Source organism: Orcinus orca, chromosome 8 (genome assembly GCF_937001465.1).
Source record: "Orcinus orca chromosome 8, mOrcOrc1.1, whole genome shotgun sequence".
Classification (NCBI taxonomy): Eukaryota; Metazoa; Chordata; class Mammalia; order Artiodactyla; family Delphinidae; genus Orcinus; species Orcinus orca.
Window position 1 is genome coordinate 71,305,865 of NC_064566.1, and position 23,795 is coordinate 71,329,659.

At 37.0% G+C, this 23,795-nt stretch overlaps 1 protein-coding gene across 5 annotated transcripts in view; it reads left to right on the plus strand.

The window, feature by feature from the left end:
* Positions 1-322: 322 nt before the first annotated feature.
* The window catches only part of CEP57 (centrosomal protein 57), a 47,310-nt gene continuing 23,837 nt past the window's right edge, over positions 323-23,795 (plus strand). For 2 of the 5 annotated variants that reach the window (XR_007478974.1, XR_007478973.1), the window contains exons 1-2: positions 324-655; positions 12,788-12,944. Coding sequence is in view for 2 of the 5 variants with exons in the window: in XM_033420336.2 (XP_033276227.1) it covers positions 611-655; positions 12,788-12,944 (202 nt within the window). In the remaining 3 variants the exon portion in view is untranslated. Of the gene's footprint in view, positions 656-12,787; positions 12,945-23,795 lie in introns of all 5 variants that reach the window. The other 3 variants (XR_004481080.2, XM_033420336.2, XM_004265456.3) reach the window with 3 other exon arrangements.

A 23,795-nucleotide genomic window follows, 5' to 3' on the forward strand; every position in this document is an offset into this window, starting at 1 on the left:
CTGTTTTTTTTTCCCTTGACTTCTATTGGACCAAATCTTTAAGCTCCCTCTCCTTCTATTTGTTATTGGTCGAAAGGTAAGTACCTCACGTGGAGAGGCGTCCCTGAGTCAAACTCACACTCTCTCCGGCGATTAACGCAAGGGAAGTGATGGAGTGTTTTGAGCTTCGCATTCGCTTTTATTACAGTCATCCCATTCAATCGCCACTGGAGACAACACAACGCCTCGCCCACGCTTCCCCTTCGAGAATGCCCGCCCCTGTGCAGAACCCCTTCAAGAGCCGCCCGGTAGCCAGCCACCCCAGTCCCCGCGGCGCGCTACCTTGTGACGTCACCGAGGGAAGAGGCGGATTCTCCTACCACCGGAAGACGTCTGATTTTTTGATTGGCTAGCCAGGACGTCTGTTAGGACGTGTTGCGCTTTTGGTGTGCACTCCGAGTGTGGGCGGCCCTGTGGGGGTGTGTGGCAGGGGTTTCCAGACCCGGGGCCAACATACCAGCCCCTTCCATCAGGGGTTCGGTTTAGGGTCGCACCTGGCGGGCGGCTCTCGAATCTTGAAGAACAGCACGCGGACCCGGACCCTCCCAGGGCTGCGGAGGTCGGCAGGAAGATGGCGGCAGCGTCGGTCTCTGAGACTTCGGCTTCTCAGTTCTCGGTAAGAAGCGGTTGACGTTCGAATAGGCCCCGGGTCGGTCCTGGCGCCCCTTTGCTTTCTCTCACTCTTCAGAGCGCTCTCGGCCCAGAGTCTCACTCCATCTTGGGGAGCGGCGGGGGGCGCCTAGATCGCCCCTTGCTACCTTGGCGCCCACCGCTCCTATGTCAAGGTTGCACCCTTCCATTTAGACAGGCCGGGCCCGTCACTCCCGCCCCCCTCGCCGCCTCTTTTATCTTTCGGCCTAGCCGCCCAGGTGCCGAAAGTGGCCTGGACTCGCAGGGATGACTACCTACACCTTGGCCTGCGAGAACAGGGCTCCTGGGTCTCGTGGGTGTAACGGCCCCTCTTGGAAACTCTCCGAGACCAGGTGGGCGCTCTAGTCGGCTTAATGGGCAGCTGTTGAATTGTACGCAGTCTTGAGTGCTTCTGCTGATTCCTTTGCTTGCAGTGCCTCCCCCTCCCATCCTCCCAGTAACTTCGATCTGTGCTCATCCTACCTCGAGCGCGCGCGCTTCCCACCTCCCTCTATATTACGGTGACCTCAGTGTGTAGTAAATGCCCTTTTAGAGAGGCGACAAGGGGAGCCAATCTTAAATATTGTATTGGCCTCTACAAGAGCCACCAGCCTATCCAGTCACTGGTATTTTGTGGAATTGGAGCGGGACCTGCCGCATTGGGAATAGATAGGCAGTAAATGTGAATGTGAAGCAGCTCAAGCTGGAGCCATTAGCTCTTCACCTAGCAAATGCTGAGTGTCTGGCGTACTTTTAGGCTCTAGGATTACACGGATGAATAGGGGAGAACCCCTGCTCTGAAGGAGCAAAGCACTGAAGAGAAACTACACGTAATTAGATTATTACACAGTACAGTTTGATAAATGCCACCCTGCTAGAATAACCTAGGCGAGAGTGATTAGCAGTGCTTGGGTAGAGAAGGTGGAGCTAGCTGGGTGGTGAAGGAATCGGAAATGCTTGTCCCAGGAACAGAAAAGGAAGGAGAAAAACTCACCGCAGGCATTTTGGAATATGTGCCAAGACAAGAAGTGTTTTCAGAAAACTTGTAAAAATTTGAATTGAGCAGAGGTAGTGTGGAGGTAGAGTTCGGTTACATGAATTGTAAAAATAGGTTAAAATATGAAAAAAGAGAGATAGTGAGAGTAGAATATCAGGGTAAGGTTGTCAAAGAAGTTAACGGGGAAAAGCTTAGGGGGACAGTAAAAGCAGAGTCACCTTGGTGAAAACACACTTTTCCTCAGTTTCAGCTTTTGGTGACTGTTGTTAAAATTTGTGTTAATGAGGCCAGAAGTGATCTTCAGAGTTTCAGCACAGTGGGGGTAGTAGCAAGTTTGTAGAGTGGTCAGGGACGATTAAGAGGAAGGAAGGAAGGAAACAATTGGAGTTATCCAGGAATTAGATCAGTGAAAGGGAAGATAAAAGACGAGCTATTAGACTATTAAGAAATGTCATTAAGTAGATGGATGAGATGATATAGGAGTTGTGATTAATCAGATTTAATCAGGAGAAAAAATAATTAAACATAATTGGGAAAGGAGGGCTTTTCACCGCTCTCAAAACAGTACTTGGAGACTGAGCAAGGAAAACTCCTATAAGTGTTGTTTTGAGCTGAACTCTGCCAAGGCCACCTAGCTGAGAGTGGTTACTGGGGTGTGGTCAACCCTTAGTCTTTAAGATACCCTGGACAGAAATCCTATAGAGTGTTTAATAGGAAAGCATATATATTTTTATATGCTAAGCTCAGCTTTAGTGGATTCGAAATACTCAGAGTACACTAAGAATACCTAGGACCCTTTACAAATCAAAGTATAACTTTCTTAACTTTACCTGCTAAATCAAAATGTCTAATTTGGAAGTCACTATGTCTCAAAACAAAAATGACTAAATTTAACTTATCAGTGTATAAGAAATGGCCCTGCTTAGATACTTTAACTGTCCTGTCAGAAATAAGGCTGGCATTTCCAACAGAATTTAAAAAGCACTCCAGCTTAACAGATAGCCGATCATAAAATAAGGCAACGAAAGACGACCTTTTAAAACTACAACATGAACTCAGAAGGCTACTCATAATGAGATTTCAGGGTTGTGAACATTAATTATTTCTATTGTATTTAACATTGATAAACCCAGCATAGGTATAGTAAATGGAAATGCTTTTAGGAGGCAAGGATTTTCATCAGGTAGATTCACAAATAACAGTCTTTGGGAAGCAGGTGCAATGTAAATCTCAAATGTGAACAACATGGAAGTAGGTGATACTTTTGAATTGTTCTTGTAAGCATTCTTTCTCTGCAACAACAGCAAGCAGAGTAACAACTAGCAGCTAACATTTATTGAAAGATTGCTATGTATTAACCCACTAGTGGAGAGCCTCAGGAAAATAAGTATGATCAGGCATAATGATAATGAAAGTACAGGCAGCCTAGTGTTGAAACAGAATATCTTTCCTGTTTTTGTTTTAAATTTTCCCTGGTAACCATGGTCAACACTCTTAGGTCACTTTGGACTTAATTAATAAGCTAATCTCCTAATTGGTCTCCCTGGCTTTTTTGCCAGGCCCATTGACAAACCTGCTGTGTATTTCTCTTAAAAGTGATTTATGAATGTATCATAGATTTCATAACGTTAAATATATAAAGGATTTATTTTTGAGTATAATAAAATGAATACCTTCATGCCCCTTAGTGCATCTTCCTGCTTCTCTTTTACTCTCTTACACACACACACACACACACACACACACACACACACACACACATTTTGAGATTCTAATAATATATAATACTAGTATAGTACTATCCAGCAGGCATTTTAAATACTTTTTATATATTAACTCATTTAATCCTCATAATAATCTTATGAGGTTGGCCTTAGTATTTCCATTTTTAAATGAGCAAAATGAGGGACAAAGAGGTTAAGTCAAGGTGACACAACTAGTAAATGACAGAGCCTCTTTTATATTTCTGTATAGTGTAGTATCTTGATGGGCTTTGGGGTTTTTAGGGTTTGTTCATTTGTTTGCCAACTATTGTAAACAGTCCTGTTGTGATCATCTCTATATGTTTCACATGTGCAAAATTTTCTCTAGCGTGGCATTTCTCAGAGAGTGGTCTGAAGACCTTTGGGGGTCTACAGTGTCCTTCCTTATCCAGCCACTTTGTGGGAGACCAGATTCTTCATGTACATTAACCAAAACAGAGAGAATGCAGAAGCAAATAAAATCTAGCAGCCTTCTTTAAGCCAAGAGTTAAAGAGATTTGCAAAAAATGTAAAACAGTGCCACTCTTTTCATTAAATTTTTTGGATGACATAGTTATTTTTCATTCAAAAATTATATTTATGATAACATCATGGGTTTAATATTTTTAAATTAGTAAATATCTTTAAATTTTCTCTGTTTTAATTTTTCATGTGATAAATATCAATTGATATAACCCACATAAGCAAAAGCTTTTTGGGGTCTTCAGTAATTTTTAAGAGTGTAAGGGCGTCCTGAGACCAAAAAGTTTGAGGAGCAGCGATTTTTGAAACACAGGTTTGTACTGCGGGTTACAACTTAGTAATGGCTTGTAGTGTATGTTTAGAAACTTAGGACTGACTTTTTTTGTTTTTTTTTTGAGGAGAGAGGAAATAGTTCAGTGAAATGCTGGGTCATAGAGTGTGTGCATCTTTGGCTTTATTTGGTAATGCTGAATTGTTTCCCAAAGTGATTGTACCAGTTTACATTCCCATCAACAGTTATATCCTCTTTAACCCGTGGTATTGTGTCATTTTTTTTTTTTTTTTTTTTGCTGAGAGATGAGTGTGAAGTGGTGTCCTGTTCTTATTCTTATTTGTGTTCTCTGATCATTGATGAAGATACACTTTTTTTTTCATAATTTTACTAGTCTTTTGTGTGTTTTGTTCTTGTTCTGTGAAATGCCTCTTAGTATCTTTTGCCTTTTTTCAATTGGTTTGTCTTTTTTTTTTTTAACTGATTTATAGTCATTCTTTACGTATTCTGAGTCAACTATTAGGAGTCTTCTAATGCTCTTTGGCTTGTTTTTTTATGATATGTTTTGATTAGCAAGAGTTCTTTATTTTAATGTAATTCTTTAATGATTATTGCTTTTTGGCTAAATTCTTCCTTATAGCCAAGGCCTTAATGATATTCTATATTTTTCTCTACAGATTTTAAAGTTGGGGCCTATTGTCTTTTATTTGCTTGAAATTAATTTGTGTGCTTATGAGGTAGGGATGTTTTATTTATGATACGCATTTCAGCATTGTTTAAACTCATCCTTTCCTCAGTGGTTTACAGTTCCAGCTGTAAGTATATTAATTTCCATATGTGTATGAACTTGTTACTGGGCTCTTTGTTCCACTGTTGTATTTTTCTATACTCGTTGTCTTAATGCTTTCCTTTTTTTTTTTTGGTCTGAGAGGCCAACTGTCTTCCTTGTTCCTCAGAAGAAATGGTAGCTATTCTTGGTCCTCTGCTGTTCTTCAGTAGAAATTCTAGAATCTCGTATTGGAATTTTGATTGAAATTGATTTGAATTTCTAGTTCATTTTGGGAATAACTGATATCTTTAGGATATTGAGCTATCTGAACATGTTATTCCAGTTTTTTGGAGTAACATTTATTTGAACATTTTTCAGTAAAGTTTTATAGTTTCAGGTCTTGTATATTTATTAAATTTATTTCTAGTTACTTTATTTTTTATATGTTTTCATAAGTTGCATTTTCTAACTAGTATATAGAATTATTATTGATTATTGCATATTAATTTTACTCAGCAACTTTCCTAAACTCCAGTTCTAATAATTGAGGGTTCTTGGTATTCTCTGTTGAGACAGTCATAATAAGTGAAGTTTGGATTCTTCCTTTACAGTTTTAACATCTGTTATTTCTTTTCATTATCTTAATGTGCAGGCTAGGAAATAACAGCACAACATTGACAAGAAGTTGTCTTGTAGATAATCTTTGCCTTGTTCCTGAATTTTAAAGGGATGTTTTAAATTTTGCACCATTAAATATGTTGCCATTTTTTTGGTAAATTTTCTAATTACCATAAGAAAAAAGTTATTTAATAATGGCTAGATATTAAATTTTATTGACTACTCTTTTGCATTTGTTGCTCATATGGATTTTCACTTTAATGGGATGGATTGCATCAAAAGATGTTCCTAATGTTCACACAGTTTTAGATTCCTGGAATAACCCCGCGTTGGTCATACTGCTTTATCTTTTCTATGTATTTGTGTATGGTCTGCTAAATGGTATTTAAATTTTTATGTACCTGATTTTTATTTCTTCCAGCTGTGTTGCACATTACATTTGAAAAGAAGGCAAGTAATAGTACATTTTTTATCATCCTTCACACTTAACACAGTGTCACACAGAGACGTTTAATAAATATTTGAGGGGACTTCCTTGGTAGTCCAGTGGTAAAGAATCTGCCTTCCAATGCAGGGGACATGGGTTTGATCCCTGGTCGGGGAACTAAGATCCCACATGCTGTGGGGCAGCTGAGGCCACGCGCCACAACTGCTGAGCTCACGTGCCTCAAGGAGAGAGCCTGGGTGCCGCAGACTACGGAGCCCACACACCCTGGAGCCCATGCGCCAAACTAGAGAGAGAAAAAGAGAAAACCCGCACTCCACAGGTAGAGAGAAGCCCAGGCACCACAACGAAGAGCTTGCATGCCTCAATCAATCAATCAATAGTCTTTTTAAAATATAAATAAATAAATAAAAAATAAATATTTGAGTTATAAGTGTTCCTAAGTAGGATGTTTGCCCTAACAACTAAAGCTACCAGGAAAGAAAGTGGTCAGGTTAAACATTTTGCCTTTAATCCTGAAAGTTTTTCCTAGAATCATATCATTTTAGTCGGAAAAATATTTGGAAAGAGGACTGGATTAGGAGCTGGACTTGGGCTCCTTAGTAGCTGTGAAACCTGAAGCAAATGGTTTATGTTTTCTTAGCCTCTTTTTTCACCTACAAAATGGGGACAGTAATATTTACTATGCTTGCTTCATAGGGTTCTTGTGATAATTAAAGGAGAATATGAGTGTGCTTAGAGAAAACAATGTGCTAACAAATCTAAGATACCATGTTCATTGTTCTGAAAATAAATCCAAGTATATTTTCCTGAACTATAAAGTGGAGATACTTTCTTACTTGCTTACTTGTCAGGAATGTTGTGAAGATCAACCCAGATAATGAAAGTGTAGGTTGTAAAGTGCAAGGTGAGTTTGAGGTTTATGGATTGTTTTTAGTATTAATATGAGAGAAGATAGCATAAACAGTATGCTTAAAGGATCCTTTGCCCTTCCATAGTTCTCAGGTACCATGATTGGATGCATATGGCATTGAAGACAGAAAATAATTCTCTCTTGAAATCTTCCATAATTCCAGATGACTTGTTATTTTTAGAAAGGGCTGTTTGCAAGGTTAGCTCTTCATTGGCATCTGTGAACTTGAGTGGTAAACAGTTTCCTACACAGATCTAGAACTTTAACATAAATCAGGAAAGAGTGGCTTATTGTGCTTAAACTGTTTATGCAAACAATGTTGAACACCTGTTTTCCTTCTGGGAGTCAGGAATATAACCAGCCTCAAATAAAAACCTTGGCCACTGAGTCTAAAGAGCTTCCTTAGTAGACACTTGACACAGCTGTCTCTATTAGTTGCTCGAGGAATTAAGCACATCCTGTATGACTCTACCTGGAGAGGAATTTTCAAAGCTTGTGCCTGATCTCTTGTAGCTTCTCCCTTTTCTGATTTTGCTTTGTATCCTTTTGTTGTAAGAAATCATAGCTGTAAGTATAACTCTGTGCTGAGTTTTGTCAGTTCTTCAAGCAAATCATTGAACCCGAGGATGGTCTTGGGGACCCCTAACTCTAATGGTGACAATATTTGGAACCTTCCCAAAATTCAAGTTCCGAAATACCAGCCAAGAACTAACCTTGCAGGCAGACCTTGAGTCTGCGATGTTAACTCTTTCTACACAGCCTCCCTATGACATTTGTGCTATTATTTGGTACAAAAGAAACCAAAAGCTTTTGTCTTCTAAGAGATTATAGTAACTTTATTGAATAGGATTATTCAGTTTTATAAGCATTATGCAGTTTTCCTGTTTTGTAACATATTTATATAATTAATTCGTTTAACAGATTTATTAAACATATTTATTGTCTTTTTGGAACTTAAACCCTTAATGGGGTGACTGTATTCTTCCAACATGCAATTTTTCCATGCCAACTGGGTGTCCTACAATTCAATTCTGACACTACCTAGAGATAGTGCAAACACCACAGGTTAAGACACTAGGTCCCACAAGACTGCCCCCATTTCAGTTGCCACCTGCAAGTCCCAGATGTCCCCAAGGAAGCTGTACTTCTGCCCAGCCAACGGTAGATTAAGGAGTTCTGACTCTTCCCCCGCCACGTTCAGTAATTTGCTACAGTGACTCACAGAACTCAGGAAAACACTACACTTACAATTAAAACTTTTATTAAACTTTTTCTTATAAAGAATACAACTCCAGAACCACCAAATGGAAGAGACACACAGGGTAAGATGTAAAGGGACTTCCATGACCAATCTGGACACTCCTGGGACCTCACTGAACAAAGAGTTTTTTAGGGAGGTTTCATTATGTGGGTAGGATTGACTAAATCATTAGCCATTGGTGAGTGAGCTCAATCTCTAGCCCCTCTTCCTTCCCTTGAGGGCACGGGGTGGGACTGAAGTTTCTAACCCTCTAATCGCCTGGTAGGTTTTTCTGGCTATCTGCGCTCATCCTAAAGCTATCCAGGGCCCCCACTATTACCATAACAAAGACACTCCTATCACTAAAAATTCTGAGAGTTTTTAAACCTCTTTCAGGGACAAAAACTAAATATATTTTTAATTTTTCCACAGGGCATAGAGATGATAAATATATCAGGTAGAAATAGTGTTTCTTAAAAGGGTAAGGAGATAGAGTGACAAAAGGTGCTACTTTAGATAGGGTAGTCAGGGAAAACCTCACTGACAAACTTTTGAGTAGATAACTGAGTAGTGGGAGGAAGGGAGCTTTCCAGGCAGAGTAAATATAGCAAATGAGAACAGTGTACTGTGCATTTTAGAAATCCAAAAGTTGGTCAGTATGGCTGGAAAATATGGGGGTGGGGTGGAGAGAGACTGGTAAGGGATGAGGTCAGGGTTAGCCTGGGGTCAGTTAATGTGGGATCATGGTAAGAATTTTGGTTTTTATTCTGGGATGGAAAGCCATTGGAAGGTTCTGATTAGGGGCATTACTTGAATTATTAAAGAATCATAACACCTACTGTTTGGAGAACAGACTGGGGGACCTCGACAGAAGTGGTTAGGAGGCTATTATGGTAGTCCAGACAAAAAGATCACAGTGGTGTCAAGCAGGGAATTAGTGGAATTGATGAGAAGTTGAAGACTTTCTGTATATATGGTAAAGACAGAGACCCAGCCAGGTATACTGAAAGATTGGATGTGAGATGTGTATGAGAAATGACTCGTGCAAGGGTTTTGGCCTGAGCATCTGGGTAGGTGGTGGTGCCAATTATTGTGGTATGCTTTGAGGAGTTGGTTTGGGAAATAGATTCAAGAATTTGGTTATAGACATGTTAAGTTTGGGGTCCTCATATTGACATCCAAGTGGAGACAGTGAGTAGGAAGGTTGATTTGAATATAGAATTTCAAGAGGGAGAGCTATATATAATATATTTAAACTTGAAAGTTATCAGCAGATAGAGGCTTTTTGAAAGCCCTGAGAGTTGATGAGATCGTCAAAGGTATCCATGTAGATGAAGACAAGAGGAGGAAGGACTAAGCTTTAGGGAACCTCCAGCATTTAGAAAGAGGAAGGAGAGAGAGCCCAGGAGATTCTGAGGGAGACGCCTGGGTGTTAGAAGGAAAATCCGATTGTGGTGTTCCATCCACTGAAGGAAGTATTGGGATGAAGTGATCTGCTGTATCACATGCTTCTGGGAGGTCACTGAGTTCAGCCCTGTAAAAGTCACTGGTGAACTTGAAGAGCTGTTTCTCTGAATTGGTGAGGATTGAAGTCTGGAGGGGATTAAAAGGGAAGGTGATTAAGAAGTGGCAGCAATTACAAACAAGTATTTTGAGGGACTTTGTTATAAAAGCTGAGAAATGAGACAGGAGCTGGAGAGGAGTCCCTAAAGTTCAGAAAAGTCTGTCTTTCCTTCCTTCCTCACCTCCCTCCGCTTTCTCTGTTCCCTGTTGTCTCTTCCCTCCCTTCCTTTCCTCCTTCCTTTCTCTCCTTTCTCCCTTGCTCCCTCCCTCTTTCTCTCCCTTTCTTTCCTTCCCTCCCTTCCTTTCTTTCCAAATGGCAGTGTGCAAGGTCTAGTAGGGAGGGAGAAATAGATGGCATCTGGAGGGATACCATGTCCTTTAGAAAGGACAACCAAGACTGAGTAGGTAAGTGGAGATAGGTCTGTTATACAAAGCTCATTCCCTGTGTTATGTGTGTGAGAATAGATGCAAGTAGGTTTGTGGGTTCTCTTTTGAAAGCTAGTTAATTTTTCAGTTAATCACATAGAATATGATTGCCCTGATTCTACTGGAGGTCAGGTTGGTGTGACAACTCACTATTTTCTTATTATCTTTAGTTGTTTACCTAGTACTTTATCATCTTAACCATTTTTAAATGTACAGTTCAGTAGTATTAAACATATTCACATTGTTGTGAAACAGATCTCCAGAACTTTTTCATCTTGCAAAACGGAAACTCTATTAAACAACTCCCCTTTGCAACCTCCCCCCAGCCCCTGGTAACCACCATATTTCTACTTTGTTTCTATGAATTTAACTACTTTACCTCGTGTAAGTGGAATCATAAAATATTTGTCTTTTTGTGACAGGCTTATTTCACTAAGCATAATATCCTCAAGGTTCATCCATTATGTAGCACATGGTGGGATTTCCCTCCTTTTTAAGGCTGAATAATATCGTATGTAGGTACCACATTTTATCCTCTACAATTTTTAATAGACACTATGTGTACTTAATTGAGTTATCAGTTTCTTATTTCTTGGTTTAATTTTATTTCAAAATAGTTCTTGTAAATAATTTTTATAAAGCCATTTTGTTTTCTTTCTTCCTTTTGCTTTGGGTTGATTTATGTATTGTTCCTGTTCTTTGCTTCAGATTTCTGGCAGCAAATGAGGACATTGATCCAAAACATTTATAGTTAACAATGGCTTTCATTGCTTAAACCCTGACATTCAAAATGAGGTGACTGACTTAGAAAATGGAATATATTTAGAATTACTGTTCAAAAAAAAGTCTCATTATAACTTGCATTTTTATATTAAGACTTTTCTTAATTTGTCAACTGACCCAAGCAGTATTTTGATGATGTATACGTAACAAATTTTGTTGAAAGACAAATATTGAACTGTTCATTTTACGAGAGCTAGCAGGCAATGAATTTAGCAAAGATGGTTTGTTCTTATTTCTTGATTGGGTGTTTTGTTTTTTTTTCTTTTGGGTTTTGGTAAATTATTTATGCATAATCCTTCTGTTAATATCTGTGCAGTGTTTGCTAATACTAATACAATTCCTTTTGAAAATCATAAGTGAATTTGCTCATGGTTTATGTTCATAGATATGTTAAATGCTCCCTAACCATTGTTCTTTGAATGGTAGTTGTTAAATGATAGGATTCTAGTAGGTTGTATGGAGACATGAGGTACTCTGTGAAGAACAATATTTAAAGTTAAGCTATATGGTTGATTATGCATGGTGTTTTGCAAGAGCTTTGTCAGTATTATATATTTTAAGAATTGAAAAACACCCTATTTTCTAGCCACCTCCAAAACTTGATGTCAGTTTGCCCAAAAGTTGAAAAAATGCCAACTATTAGTCCTTGTTGCATGTGAACACACGTTTCACAGTAGAGTAGCATGGATTTAAGTACTGCATTTGAGACTTACCTCCTACCCTTTCCAAGCTCTTTTAGTTTTCACAGCCATAGTGTATGTTTTGTATTTGCTTTCTTAAATCAACTGGAAAATTGCATGGTTTTTAACATGGAAATATAGTCTTCAATTTTTAATAAGATTTAGATACAATATGGTTTTTGATGGCGTTTTATTCCAGGAGGCAGTTTACTGTATTGTAAATATTCATTGTTCCTTTTTAGTTTTCTGGACACAGGTTATTCTGGTACTTTATAGTCAGATATATTCTGGTACTATTCTGGTATATATTCTGGTACTATATAGTTCCCCAAAGGTAAGAGTTGAGAACCTAGTTTACTGTGGCTATTTGAATAAGAAAAATGGATGTCTGAGAGTTTTGAGCAGCTAGCAGTCATATCTTCCACCTGAGCTTTTCCCACTCTAGGTCTTTCTACCAAAAGGAAGTCACCTACAAAAAGCAAAACAGTTAGCATCCCCTGCACTGAAAATTATCATGTGGAATGTAATCCCAAATTGAATAGTATGACAAATGCAGAATGGTGTATGTGTGGAAATAAAGTTTTATATTTATGTGTTCGATAAGCTTTAATGTTTTCTAATGGCTTCTTCCTTTTTTCCCCCTAACTAAATGTAAAATTTTTGAGACAAGGAATATGCCTTATTTTCTTTCTGTATACCCCAGAGTTTTGGACATTTGATAGATACTCAGGAATTGTGTAGTTGATTGGGGAAAGATTAATTTAGTCATTTTCTAGCAGTTTCTGATACTGTAAAAAGATATTTACTTTTCTGAATATATATCTTACGGTACATATTTTTAAAATAAACTATATTAATAAATTAGACTAATTAATTTATTTTATAATAAACTAATTAATTAAACTATACTCACAATATTCATTGTGAGTACCATATTTAAGTATCTCTGCAGCATTTGTATTCAAGTTGTGTGAACATTATTTCCTTTTTATAGTATTTGGCATATGGCTACATTTAGACATATGAAATGCTTTAAAAGTTTTATTATTTTCAAGTAATGATTGAATTCTGTTGTGTTTGGTCAATGGACTTTAGTTTTTGCCTCCATCAGTGGAACATATGTATATATACACATGCTATTTGTGGTTTAAAATTTTGAAAGGTAATTTCTGTATTTTTATTTTTCAGAACATCTTAGCAGAACCATCAAAGTCTAATGGAAATATGGGTCACGATTGCTCATCTTCATATGTAATATATCCACCTGATAAGCCTTTCCTTAATAGTGATCTGCGACGTTCCCCAAATAAGCCTACATTTGCCTATCCAGAAAGCAACAGCAGAGGTAATAGAGCCTAACAAAATGGAGGTGTCTTTTGTGTGTTTATTCACTGCTCAAAAACTCTTAATTGTGTCTTCCGTTTATTGTAAAATTAGAGGAGGAGAGTATACTTCCCCCTTCCTGTTTTTAATTTTTTTTTTTTTGGCAGTACACGGGCCTCCCACTGCTGTGGCCTCTCCCATTGTGGAGCACAGGCTCCGGACGCGCAGGCTCAGCGGCCATGGCTCACGGGCCCAGCTGCTCCGCGGCATGTGGGATCTTCCCAGACCGGGGCACGAACCCGTGTCCCCTGCATCGGCAGGCGGACTCTCAACCACTGTGCCGCCAGGGAAGCCCCCCCCTTCCTGTTTTTAACCTCCTCAAAATATAATGCCTTTCTTTTGTTCCTTGATTATTAGACATCATCATCCACCTGATCATCAAGACTATGTAACTGTGAGTCATCTAGGACTGTTCTGTCATTTCCAGCATCACTCAGGAACCAAGACTTGTGTTTTGCTTCTGAAATATCCCCAAAACTTACAGGTTTTCTCTGTCTCTTCATTCTCATTGTTTTGGTTCAGGCTCTCATCATGTATTGCAGAGATAATTGTAATACACTTTTAACCAATTTCTCTGCCTTGGTCTCCCTCTCATCCCCAGTTAACAACATTGCTGCCATTTGCTGTTACTCATCTCTCCCACTGTAAAGAAAAGTTTCAGCACCTCTCCATGGCTTAAACAATGAAGTCTTAGATTTTCTATAACTTAGGCTCTACCTGCTTTACCAGCTTCATCCCTAGCCACTCTTCCATTCTTCCTTACCCACACATCCTTTGCTTTGGCTGCTTTGAAATATAGTTGTTCCTGAAACTTGCCATCTGTATTAGTTTTCTTGCTGCCTTAACAAATTACTACAAACTTCGCAGTCTTAAATAACCAAAATGTATTATCTGTAGGACTAGCAGGGTACTCTATTTAGGCTCCTGAAATCACAGTGTTGACTGGACTGCATTCCTTACTGGAGAGTCTAGGAAAGAACCTGTTGCTAACTCATTCAGATTCTTGGCCAAATTCAGTTCCCTGTGGTTGTAGAACTGAGGTTCCATTGTCTTGCCGACCTTCAGTCAGCACCAGTCTTTGCTCCTAGAATCTGTCTGCATTCTCGTGCTTTTCTTATGGTCCCCTACAGGAATGGTGGGTCATGTCTCTCTCATGCTTCAAATTTCTCTGACTTCTCCCACTGCTTCTTTCTAATTACAGCCAGAGAAAATTGTCAGCTTTTAAGGGTTCATGTATTTTAGTTAGATTGAGCCCAGTCAAATAATCAGATATAATTTCCCTATCTGTAAGGTCCATAGCTTTAATTACATCTCCCAAAATGCTTTTTACCATATAACAGGTTTTCAGGGATTCTAGGATTAGGACATAGGCATCTTTGAGTGTCTGTTTTGCCTACCACACCAGCCACGGTGAAAATTATACTCTTTTCTCTAAAGCCTGGATTGTATATTATTTCTTCATAGCAGTCTTCTTTTCTACCAGCTTCCTCAACACATACCTCTCTTTGCTGTCTTCAGATGTCTCTTCTGAACTCTCTTGGTCCTTTGGTCATACCTCATAGCCTTTACTTTTTTGTCTGGGGCGAGGGGTGGTGGTTTCTGTGTCTATCCATCCTATACTGAAAGTAGGTATCATTGGATTGATACCAGAAACGCTGTAAAAGTATAATGGATCATAATGATTATCTTGGGGCATTGCTACACAGTTCATAACACCATGTTCTGAAGGAATAAAAGAAGCTTATTTACTGTCTTCCACATTATTTTTTCTCGTTTACTTTCTTCTTCCTCTCCTTTTTTCTGCCCTTTCTCATTTTCCTGAAAACCACAAATTACTCACAGGCAGAATTTAGCTTTATTGCTAACACACTAGGTTAAACACTTGCTAACCTTTGCTTTGTGAATAAATCTGCCCCATTTAATTTTTCTTATTCATGGATTCTTTAGTAATTTGCTTTTCTCTGAACTTTAAAAAAAGTCTTTAGATCGACGTAAAGATCAACGTAAAGATCAAAACTAGATGAAAAATCATGATAGGATTAGTATCTAATTCTTAGACCTTATGTTCCTGCTAGAACTCTTGCATGTTTTTGTGTGTGCTTATTTTTTTAAAAGAAATCATTACTAAAATTTAACTGATTTTTGCTCCACTGTGGGCTTCAGTTATTTGTGTTTTGCTTTTTTAACCTATGTTGTTTGAAAGTTACACAACTTTTGTTATTTTTCTGAATTGCCAGTCTTTAGCTGCTGTATTCTGATGAGTAGCACTTTATCAATTGTTTTATTAACCGTTAAATTAATTAGTATTTTCTTTATCATCATCTTTGAGATACAGTATCTTATGAATAAGATATTTCTAGTTAGTAAATTGAGTATCACCTATTGAAATTCTTAAAAGACACTTAAAAGAAATTTTTAAAGGCCTCGTGTTAAATTTATTTCAGCAAACACTTTTAATGTCCCATTACAGGCTAGGATTTACATTGGTAACTATACTTAGATATCGTTACCTACCTAGTATTTTATTATACAGCCAGTACACAGTTTACAAACCAGTGTTATTCTGAGATTGATTTTTAAGATATTTGCAATGCATTTCCCAATTGAAACAAAAGGTTCCTAAACTAATTTACAAACAGCTGTTTAACCCATATGTGGCTAAAATATAACACTTCTTTTATCTAGAAAATCATTAGTAAATATAATTGCCACACTACTGATTAAACACAACTTTAAAAAAAGAATGAAAGGAATGAAATGCAGTAACATTTCAGACATAGCAAATATATTTCATTTCATCCTCTCAGGAAAACTGTATAAGGTAGGTATATTCAAAATTAACTGATGAAGAAAATCTCAAAGATGATTACTTTAACATATGCAGTATCAAAACCATTTTCTCTTCCCACTTTTTCCCTGATTTGTTCAGTGAACCCTCAAATATTTACTGAATGAATGAAGGCTTATTTTGAATAGATACTTGCCATGATAAACTTTTTCTTTTATACTTAGTAAATGTTTTTTTCTCACTAATACTTTAGGGGGAAAAACTTGTTTTTTTTAGTTTAGTTATGGTTTAACATTTTCATTGATAAATTACCATTTCACTTCACTATCGGAAAATGACTTTGAAAATATAATTTGACTAATGCCATGGAATGAGATAAACTGTGCTTCTTGTAATTCTCATATTAATTTTGAACTTCAGTTAGAAAAGAAATGAACAAGAAATTCGAAATTATTACTGACATCAAAAAATGTACTAATGTTTCTAGAGAGTCCTTTAAAATAATGGTAACATCATTCCAAAGATTTTCAGTATAACCTATAGGTCATGTCACTTGTTCAGTACATTTCACATGATAGTAATGTGAAGAATGGCTTGGATGTTTGAAACAAGGTAAGTAGCTACAAGGTGGTTCTACTAGGCCAGTGCTTTCCAACCTTTCACATACCATAGTACATATGGACAATAAAATAGTAATACATATATAGCACACTGAGATAAACTGGTGGGGTTGGTGGCAACTAATCTGGGGTCTTTTACTGTCCCAAGCTACTCTTGATCCCCCTAAGAGCTGAGAGAAAAAACATCTTGGCGTATCTATTACAAATTTGTGTTGGAACACTCAGTGTTATTGGGACCAGTGTTATAGTCAAGTTATAGCTATTGTGTTAGGTATTGATAACAATTTACTGCCCATCTGTTCTTCTAAAGCATTGGTTCTCAATTTTTTTGGGGCCAGGAAACCCATTACATGTGTACATAAGTATTTCAATAAAGAATATTTTTCCAAATTTAAAAAACATACTATAAAGAGTGGCATTGTTTTATTTTACACTGTGTAAATCTCTTATTTCTGGCTTAATAGAAGACAGCTTAACTCTCATATCTACTTTTGCATTCCACTTGTGATGATAAATTGTTCTGATTGAAGTATGTGGGAAAGAAAATCTGGCCTTACACAGATATGCAGTTGGAAAATGAGTAAATTTTAATAGCCTTTCCAACAATTTGTGGCTATTCTTTGACACTACATCACAGCTTGGCAAATACAGTTTCTTAAAATTTAGCTGCAGTGTGGATTATGGAAACATTACTGAGTTTTTCATAATCTGGGACCTCAGAACCACCTACGTGGTTGCATATTAACTAGAAGGATTTAAGATTCAGAAGCAGTTGTAATTACACCTGTGGTTTATTGCAGTGGAATCTGGAGAAATCCAGATTCAGGCTTCCAAAGTTTTTTCTTGTGATCACATAAAACACACTTCTTCCTCCAGCAATAAACTGCATAACTAGGCTCAGAGACAAGGGCTTTTATTTGGAATTGGTCACACAGACACTTTGTGCCTGCTCAGCCAGTCAAGATATTCACCATAAAACATATTGTTTACACAATCTAGGCAGACTTCTGCAGCAGGATTCAGTGCCCTAGTCATACAAAACGACCTTATCGGTTAGTAACATAGAGAACATTCCCAAAGCCAATTCCCAGAAGTTAGTCAAGGTTCAAGCCTGTAAACCTTTTTTTTTTTTTTTTTTTTTTGAGTGCTATTCCACTGAAATGCATTGGTTTGTTTTGAACTTTGAATGGCTCTTTTACCCATGCATGACTTGTTAATTGTATTGACTTATACACACTTGTAAAATTTGACATTTCTTTATACAATATCAAAAAGATTACGTTTGTTAATATCACTTGATCTCAATAGAAGAAAACCTTTATATTGGGAGACTATAAAGCTCACAAAACAGATAACTTTTTTTTTTTTTAGAATTTTAACTTTCACTTGAATTTTATCATTGGCAGCAATTACTGTCAGCTCTTTGAAGGCCCATGTCATTTGAGAATCAGGACAAGCTCATTAGGAAAATGACTAAATACCTTAAGTCTGAATAGTCGTAGTCTTAACAAAAGTTCTTTCAAATAAAAAGGGTGTTCTTTTGAAGGAATTGTTTTTTGTTCAGTTCACAAGTCAAACATTTGTGCATCAAGACCATTGTCCTTTGTTACGTACTTTACAGATGTGTCCTTCCCATTTTGTCACACAGTATTAAGTAGATGTGTACTCAAGTCTTGAGATTTAATGATTTTTACTGCTTCATCGAGGCCAACAAACAAGCGGCTTTGTTTTTTCTTACTGAGTGTGGCTGTGGCAAATACAATGCCAAAATTATTGTTTAGTGCCAGTTCTTTGATTTGTGCTAAAATTAGTAGTTCTACCCAACATTGCTCTTGCATCATCTTTGCAAATGTCAACACAGTGAAAAGAGTAAATAAGATCTTAGTAGTGTAATGAAAATAGTGTTGATCTCACAGACCCTGGTGATGAGCCACACCTCCCCATGGGGCCATGCCCCATGCTTTGAGAACCAACATAGTAAAGACTCTGAGTACATACAGAGTCATGTTTTGTTGATGTAAATATTTTTCACCAGGTGTGGGAAGAGTAGATAGTAGCATCTCTCTCCAGAAACTAGACAATAGCTCCTTGAAAGCAAGGACTATCCTAATTATTTTTATGTTCTCTTCTTCATCTTGCAGAGTGCCTTACCCATCAGATGTGCTCTATAAATGTTGAACTGAAATTTAGGTCAGAAATTAGTCTAAACTGAAGCAATGCCAGTTGGGATAGAGAACAGGAGACTGATTAAGGAGAGATTTATGGATAGTTTGGTGGGCAGTGAAGAAGAAGTCCAAAATTTCTATTGTGGAGAATGGTAGTGTGATTAGGACAAATTACAGGAAAGCTAGAACATTTCAAGGAAAGATAAGATAATTTTGGCTGTATCAAATTTGAGATGCCTATGAGTTAGGTGGAGATGAAATAGTAAGCAAATGAAAATAAAAGTGAAGTGTAAAAGAACTCTGCACTAATGAACTCAGGCATGAACAGGGATACAGTCAGTAAATGAAGCTATATGTGTGTGGAGGGGTTTCTCTGGAAAGAAAGTAGAGGGGGAAAGGGTTTTGGAAAATAGCACTGTTTAAATTGTGAGCTAAAATTAGTGGGAATAGTCAGAAGGGTAGAGAACTACAAAGACAGAAAAATACTAGGGAAATTAAAGATGTGTACTAGTGATTTGGGTCCCCCAATGTCCCCCCCCCCTTAATCTGCAGCAAACTTGTGCTGATAAATTAGTGATAGAAGTATTCCAGATAACAGATAGACCCCACTTTGTTGTTAATGAGATGATACTGAGGTCTGCTAGGCTTAATGTACCCCAAATTCTGAATGAATGACAAGCTAGATTGAGAAGAGGAGAAAGTCTTTCATTCTTTTCGTGCTCTAGATGTTACTAGAAAGTTTTCAAACTTTGCACATTAGAATCATCTGAGGATCTTGGACTCCTGCCTTTCATTCCAGATATTCTGTGGTGGTTTTTGCTTGTTTGGGGGTTTTGGGGTTTTTTGTTTTTGTTTGTATGGGATATATTCTGGGCATTAGGATTTTTTAAAGCTCACCAAGTAGTACAGAAAATGCAGTGAAGGTGGGGAATCACTGATTGTCTTAGGGAAAGAAGGAATTATAAATTACTAAGATGAGGTTTAATTTTATTAGGTTAAGAGTTAGAAAGAGATTGCTGCCGTGTCTTCTAATTTATATTTTAGATGAATAATCATGGAGACTTTCCTAGATACGTTTATTGAAACATCTACATACCAACTATGTGCCACACATGATATGTAGCATTGGCGTTTGAATTATGAATAATAGGTTGTCTCTTCCCTCTACGGAGTTCACATTTCAGAGATGATTAAAGTTTAAGGAAAACTCGGTATCTATCTTTGACGCTAAGTTTTCCAGAGGCAATTTGCACTCTCCTACTCAACTAACCAAAATGTATTTGATTTTGAAATGTATGTTCAGGGATACTGTGGGTAAGGAGGATAAAATTTTTAAATCCAGTGTTTGCTGTGGAAGGTCTATTTGTGAAAATAAATATGTACAGTATTTTAGTATGTCACTTTTTTCCATCTTTCAGTGTTTGAATTTGCTTCTTGTTCTAGAAATGTATTTCCCACTGTATACCTTCCCAATATATGAAGTTAAAAATCTCTCATTTTTCATTTCTACATAGAATATTTTTCACTCAAGGGAATTTCTAGGTAATGTGGTTATTTGAACATAAATGCAGCAGTGCATGACCTCTTAGATGTGAGGGCAGTAGAAGGGAGAAAAAAGGAAGAGCTCACTCACATACTTTTCTAAGGAAAAACAAAAAACGTAAGATCCATCATTTCATCACCTAGAATGTTTTTAACTCAATAAAGCAGGCATGTTTGTATGAAAACTAAATATAAAGGTGAAAAACTATGCCAAATGTAACTCTTAAAGTGAAGATATAATGTACATGAACTTCCTTTCATACAGAATCTCATTTTTGACATAGAAAATGTATTCAGGGATGTGTGTGCATATGTACTTATGTGTTCATATATTTTTAAATATATATTAGCCATTTGGTAGAATAAAGTCATTTTGCATCTTTATGGTACTGGATTTATTTAATAAAAACTTAGAAAACAAAGAGCAGTTAATAAAAACTTAGCTATAAGTGATAGACATTCCCAGTCTGAACTAGCTTTGGCAAAGAATCTTTTTGGTTTACAAACATGCAAGGGAGGATTGAACAACCAAGAACAGAAAGGCAGATATACGGGTGGACTTAAAGAACATTAGAAACCAGGGACTCAAACATGACCAACACTTTCTCCCCATCTATTTTTTAAATTCTTCTTCTAGCTAGCTTCATTTTCTCTAGCCACAGAACAGCTTTTCCACATATCAAGAAACATGGCTACTAAAAGCTTGAGTTTTAAGTTGAACTAATTCTGGCTTCAGCTTTTGGGGCCAGAGTCCAAAAGTCCCAAGAAGAAAGCCATTGTCTGGGCTTCAGTTGGGTATCCCTGTGGGTCAGTCAGCTGTGGCCATATTTGTGAGAGGGTACTAAAGGAATACATCAGTTGTATTTATAGCCATGTTGAGGTAAGAGGAAATTACCAGGAAAAGACATGTATAAGCCAGACAAACAGTTCCCAAGATGTTATGCTATACTTCATACAGTAAAATATAATAATAAAGAAAAATCAAGGAAATAAAATTAGAAATAATAAAGTACAGTGAAAAAAATAGGGTGACATTTATCAGATGTGATGACATTGATTATGTTAAAAAGAAAAAGAAAAACTCGAGTCAGTATATGCTTTTTAAGCCAAACAGAATGACACAGATTAAAAGTAAAAAGCTGGCAAAGACATGTTAAGAACATAACAAATAAAAAGGATGATGGCAGTATTACTGTCAGAATAATTGTCATAGACAAATATCAGCAGTTTCATATGATAATAAATAACAAATAAAACCCAGCTTTAAATTAAGAAAGGGAAATACCTAGGTGCCAGAAATAAAATGAATTTAAGGCCAAAAGCCTCAGGGACACTCTGAGGAGTCTTGGTATTAGATATAAGCCTTATTTAGGTATTGGGGTACAGAAGGGGAGAAGTTGGGATTTTAAATCTAGGTAGCAACTGGAGACAGAGCTTTAGGCCCAGGTGAAGTGGCTTCTGGAATAATGCTTCCTTTGCAAATCTAATTGGAGAAAAGGAACTGGAATCGCTCAGCCACCTGGCCTGGGAAGGAGGCCATGGTAGAAAAGTCACCTGAGGTAAATCAGCCTAGGCCTGTTCTGTGTGCTCTGTGAGGAGAATACTTGAAGACTTGAATAAATGGAGCTGTGCAATGTTCCTCAGTGGAAACTCTTAATATTGTGAATATCACTTAAAGAATGATGTGTGAGAGCTGCATTTTTTCTTTTAATAGAAGGCTTCACTCATATAAAGGATGGCCTCACCATGTCAACTAATAACAGATTATAGAGCTATAAAAATAGGAAGTGTGGTTTGAGCCAGTTCAGAACTAGAAATTAGTGGAACAGAAAGTTCCTAGACAAGTATGTATAAGGATGGAATTCTAGAAATGTATCTATAGATTGACATGGAGAAATACTCATATTTCAATAAGTGTGATATCAGCTAGCAAAGGGATAATTTCACTAACTTATAAAAGGATAGAAAAATCCAGAAGGATTTCAACAAAATGTTTATAATTATTATACTGAGATGATAGGATTGTGGGTCTCTTGGTTTTCCTTTTCATTTCTGTTTTTTCCTAAATCCTGCTTAATGTGCATTCAGATTTTTTGCAAAAGAAAACAGTTAAGCATTACATACTTAAACTTATGGATTGCAGTACTTGGAAGGAAATTCATATAATCTTAAATACTTTCATTATCGATCAAGAAAAGAATGAAAATAATTGTAGTTAACACTGCTGTATGATATATAGGAAAGTTGTCAAGACAGTAGATCCTAAGAGTTCTCATCACAAGGAGAAATTTCTTTTTATTTTTACTGTATGAATATGAGATATAGAAGTTAACTAAACCTACTGTGTTAATTTCACAATACATATAAATCAACCCATCATGCTGGACACCTTAAACTTATACATTGATGTATGTCAAGTATTTGTCAGTGAAACTGGAAAAAGAAAACCGAAGCATTAATTTAAGTTTGTTAAAGAACCAATAGAGCTAAGACAAGTGGGAGAAAGAAGTAATGTTTGGCTTTTGTTTTGTTTTGAAATAAAAATGCTGAAGATTCCGAGGAACTTCTGAGAAAGATTCTAAAGAAATGCTAAGATTTTAAGGAAAGAACATAAATCAATTATTCACATAGTTAGAAATAAGGAGAATATGATAGATGACTGTAGGACTATTAAGTTCAGTTCTCTGTTAATAAATTTGGGTGTCTTAATAAAATATTTTTAAACAGAAATGAGGGGGAGGGGGTTGACTAGAAAAAAATGCTTAGAACTGTCAAAGTCTCGGTAAGGTTCTAGCCCCGAGTAGTTTTAGGGAATAAGTTTTGAGAAATGTTTAAATAAACAATCTCCATGATATATTAGCCATTTCAGAATGCAGTGAAGGAAAGCATATACTTTTTGGGTCTTTTCGTTAATCTAGCATATCCCTGCAATATCATAGTGGGTGATGTATCAAAAACAACAGAGTGTTCCAGCCAATTGCAATAATAACTGTAAATGCAAAAATAAAATACTAGCAAAATCATTTACTGTTAGGTAGAGTTTAATGAAGGAATGCAAGAAATGTTTGCTATTACAAAGTTTAGTAAATACTCAGTGGTTCAAAACAGGCAAAACAACTCAAATGGCATGTATTAATTTTCTCTTTTTCTATTACATTTTTTTTTTACATCTTTATTGGAGTATAAGTGCTTTACAATGGTGTGCTGGATTCTGCTTTATAACAAAGTGAATCATGTATACATATACATATGTATAAATATGCGTCTCCCACCCTCCCACCCTCCCTATCCCACCCCTCCAGGAGGACACAAAGCACCAAGCTGATCTCCCTGTGCTGTGCGGCTGCTTCCCACTAGCTATCTACCTTACGTTTGGTAGTGTATATATGTCCATGCCTCTCTCTCGCTTTGTCACAGCTTACCCTTCCCCCTCCCCATATCCTCAAGTCCATTCTCTAGTAGGTCTGTGTCTTTATTCCTGTCTTACCCCTAGGCTCTTCATGACATTTTTTTTCCTTAAATTCCATATATATGTGTTAGCATACGGTATTTGTCTTTCTCTTTCTGACTTACTTCACTCTCTATGACAGACTGTAGGTCTATCCACCTCATTACAAATAGCTCAATTTCGTTTCTTTTTATGGCTGAGTAATATTCCATTGTATATATGTGCCACATCTTCTTTATCCATTCATCCG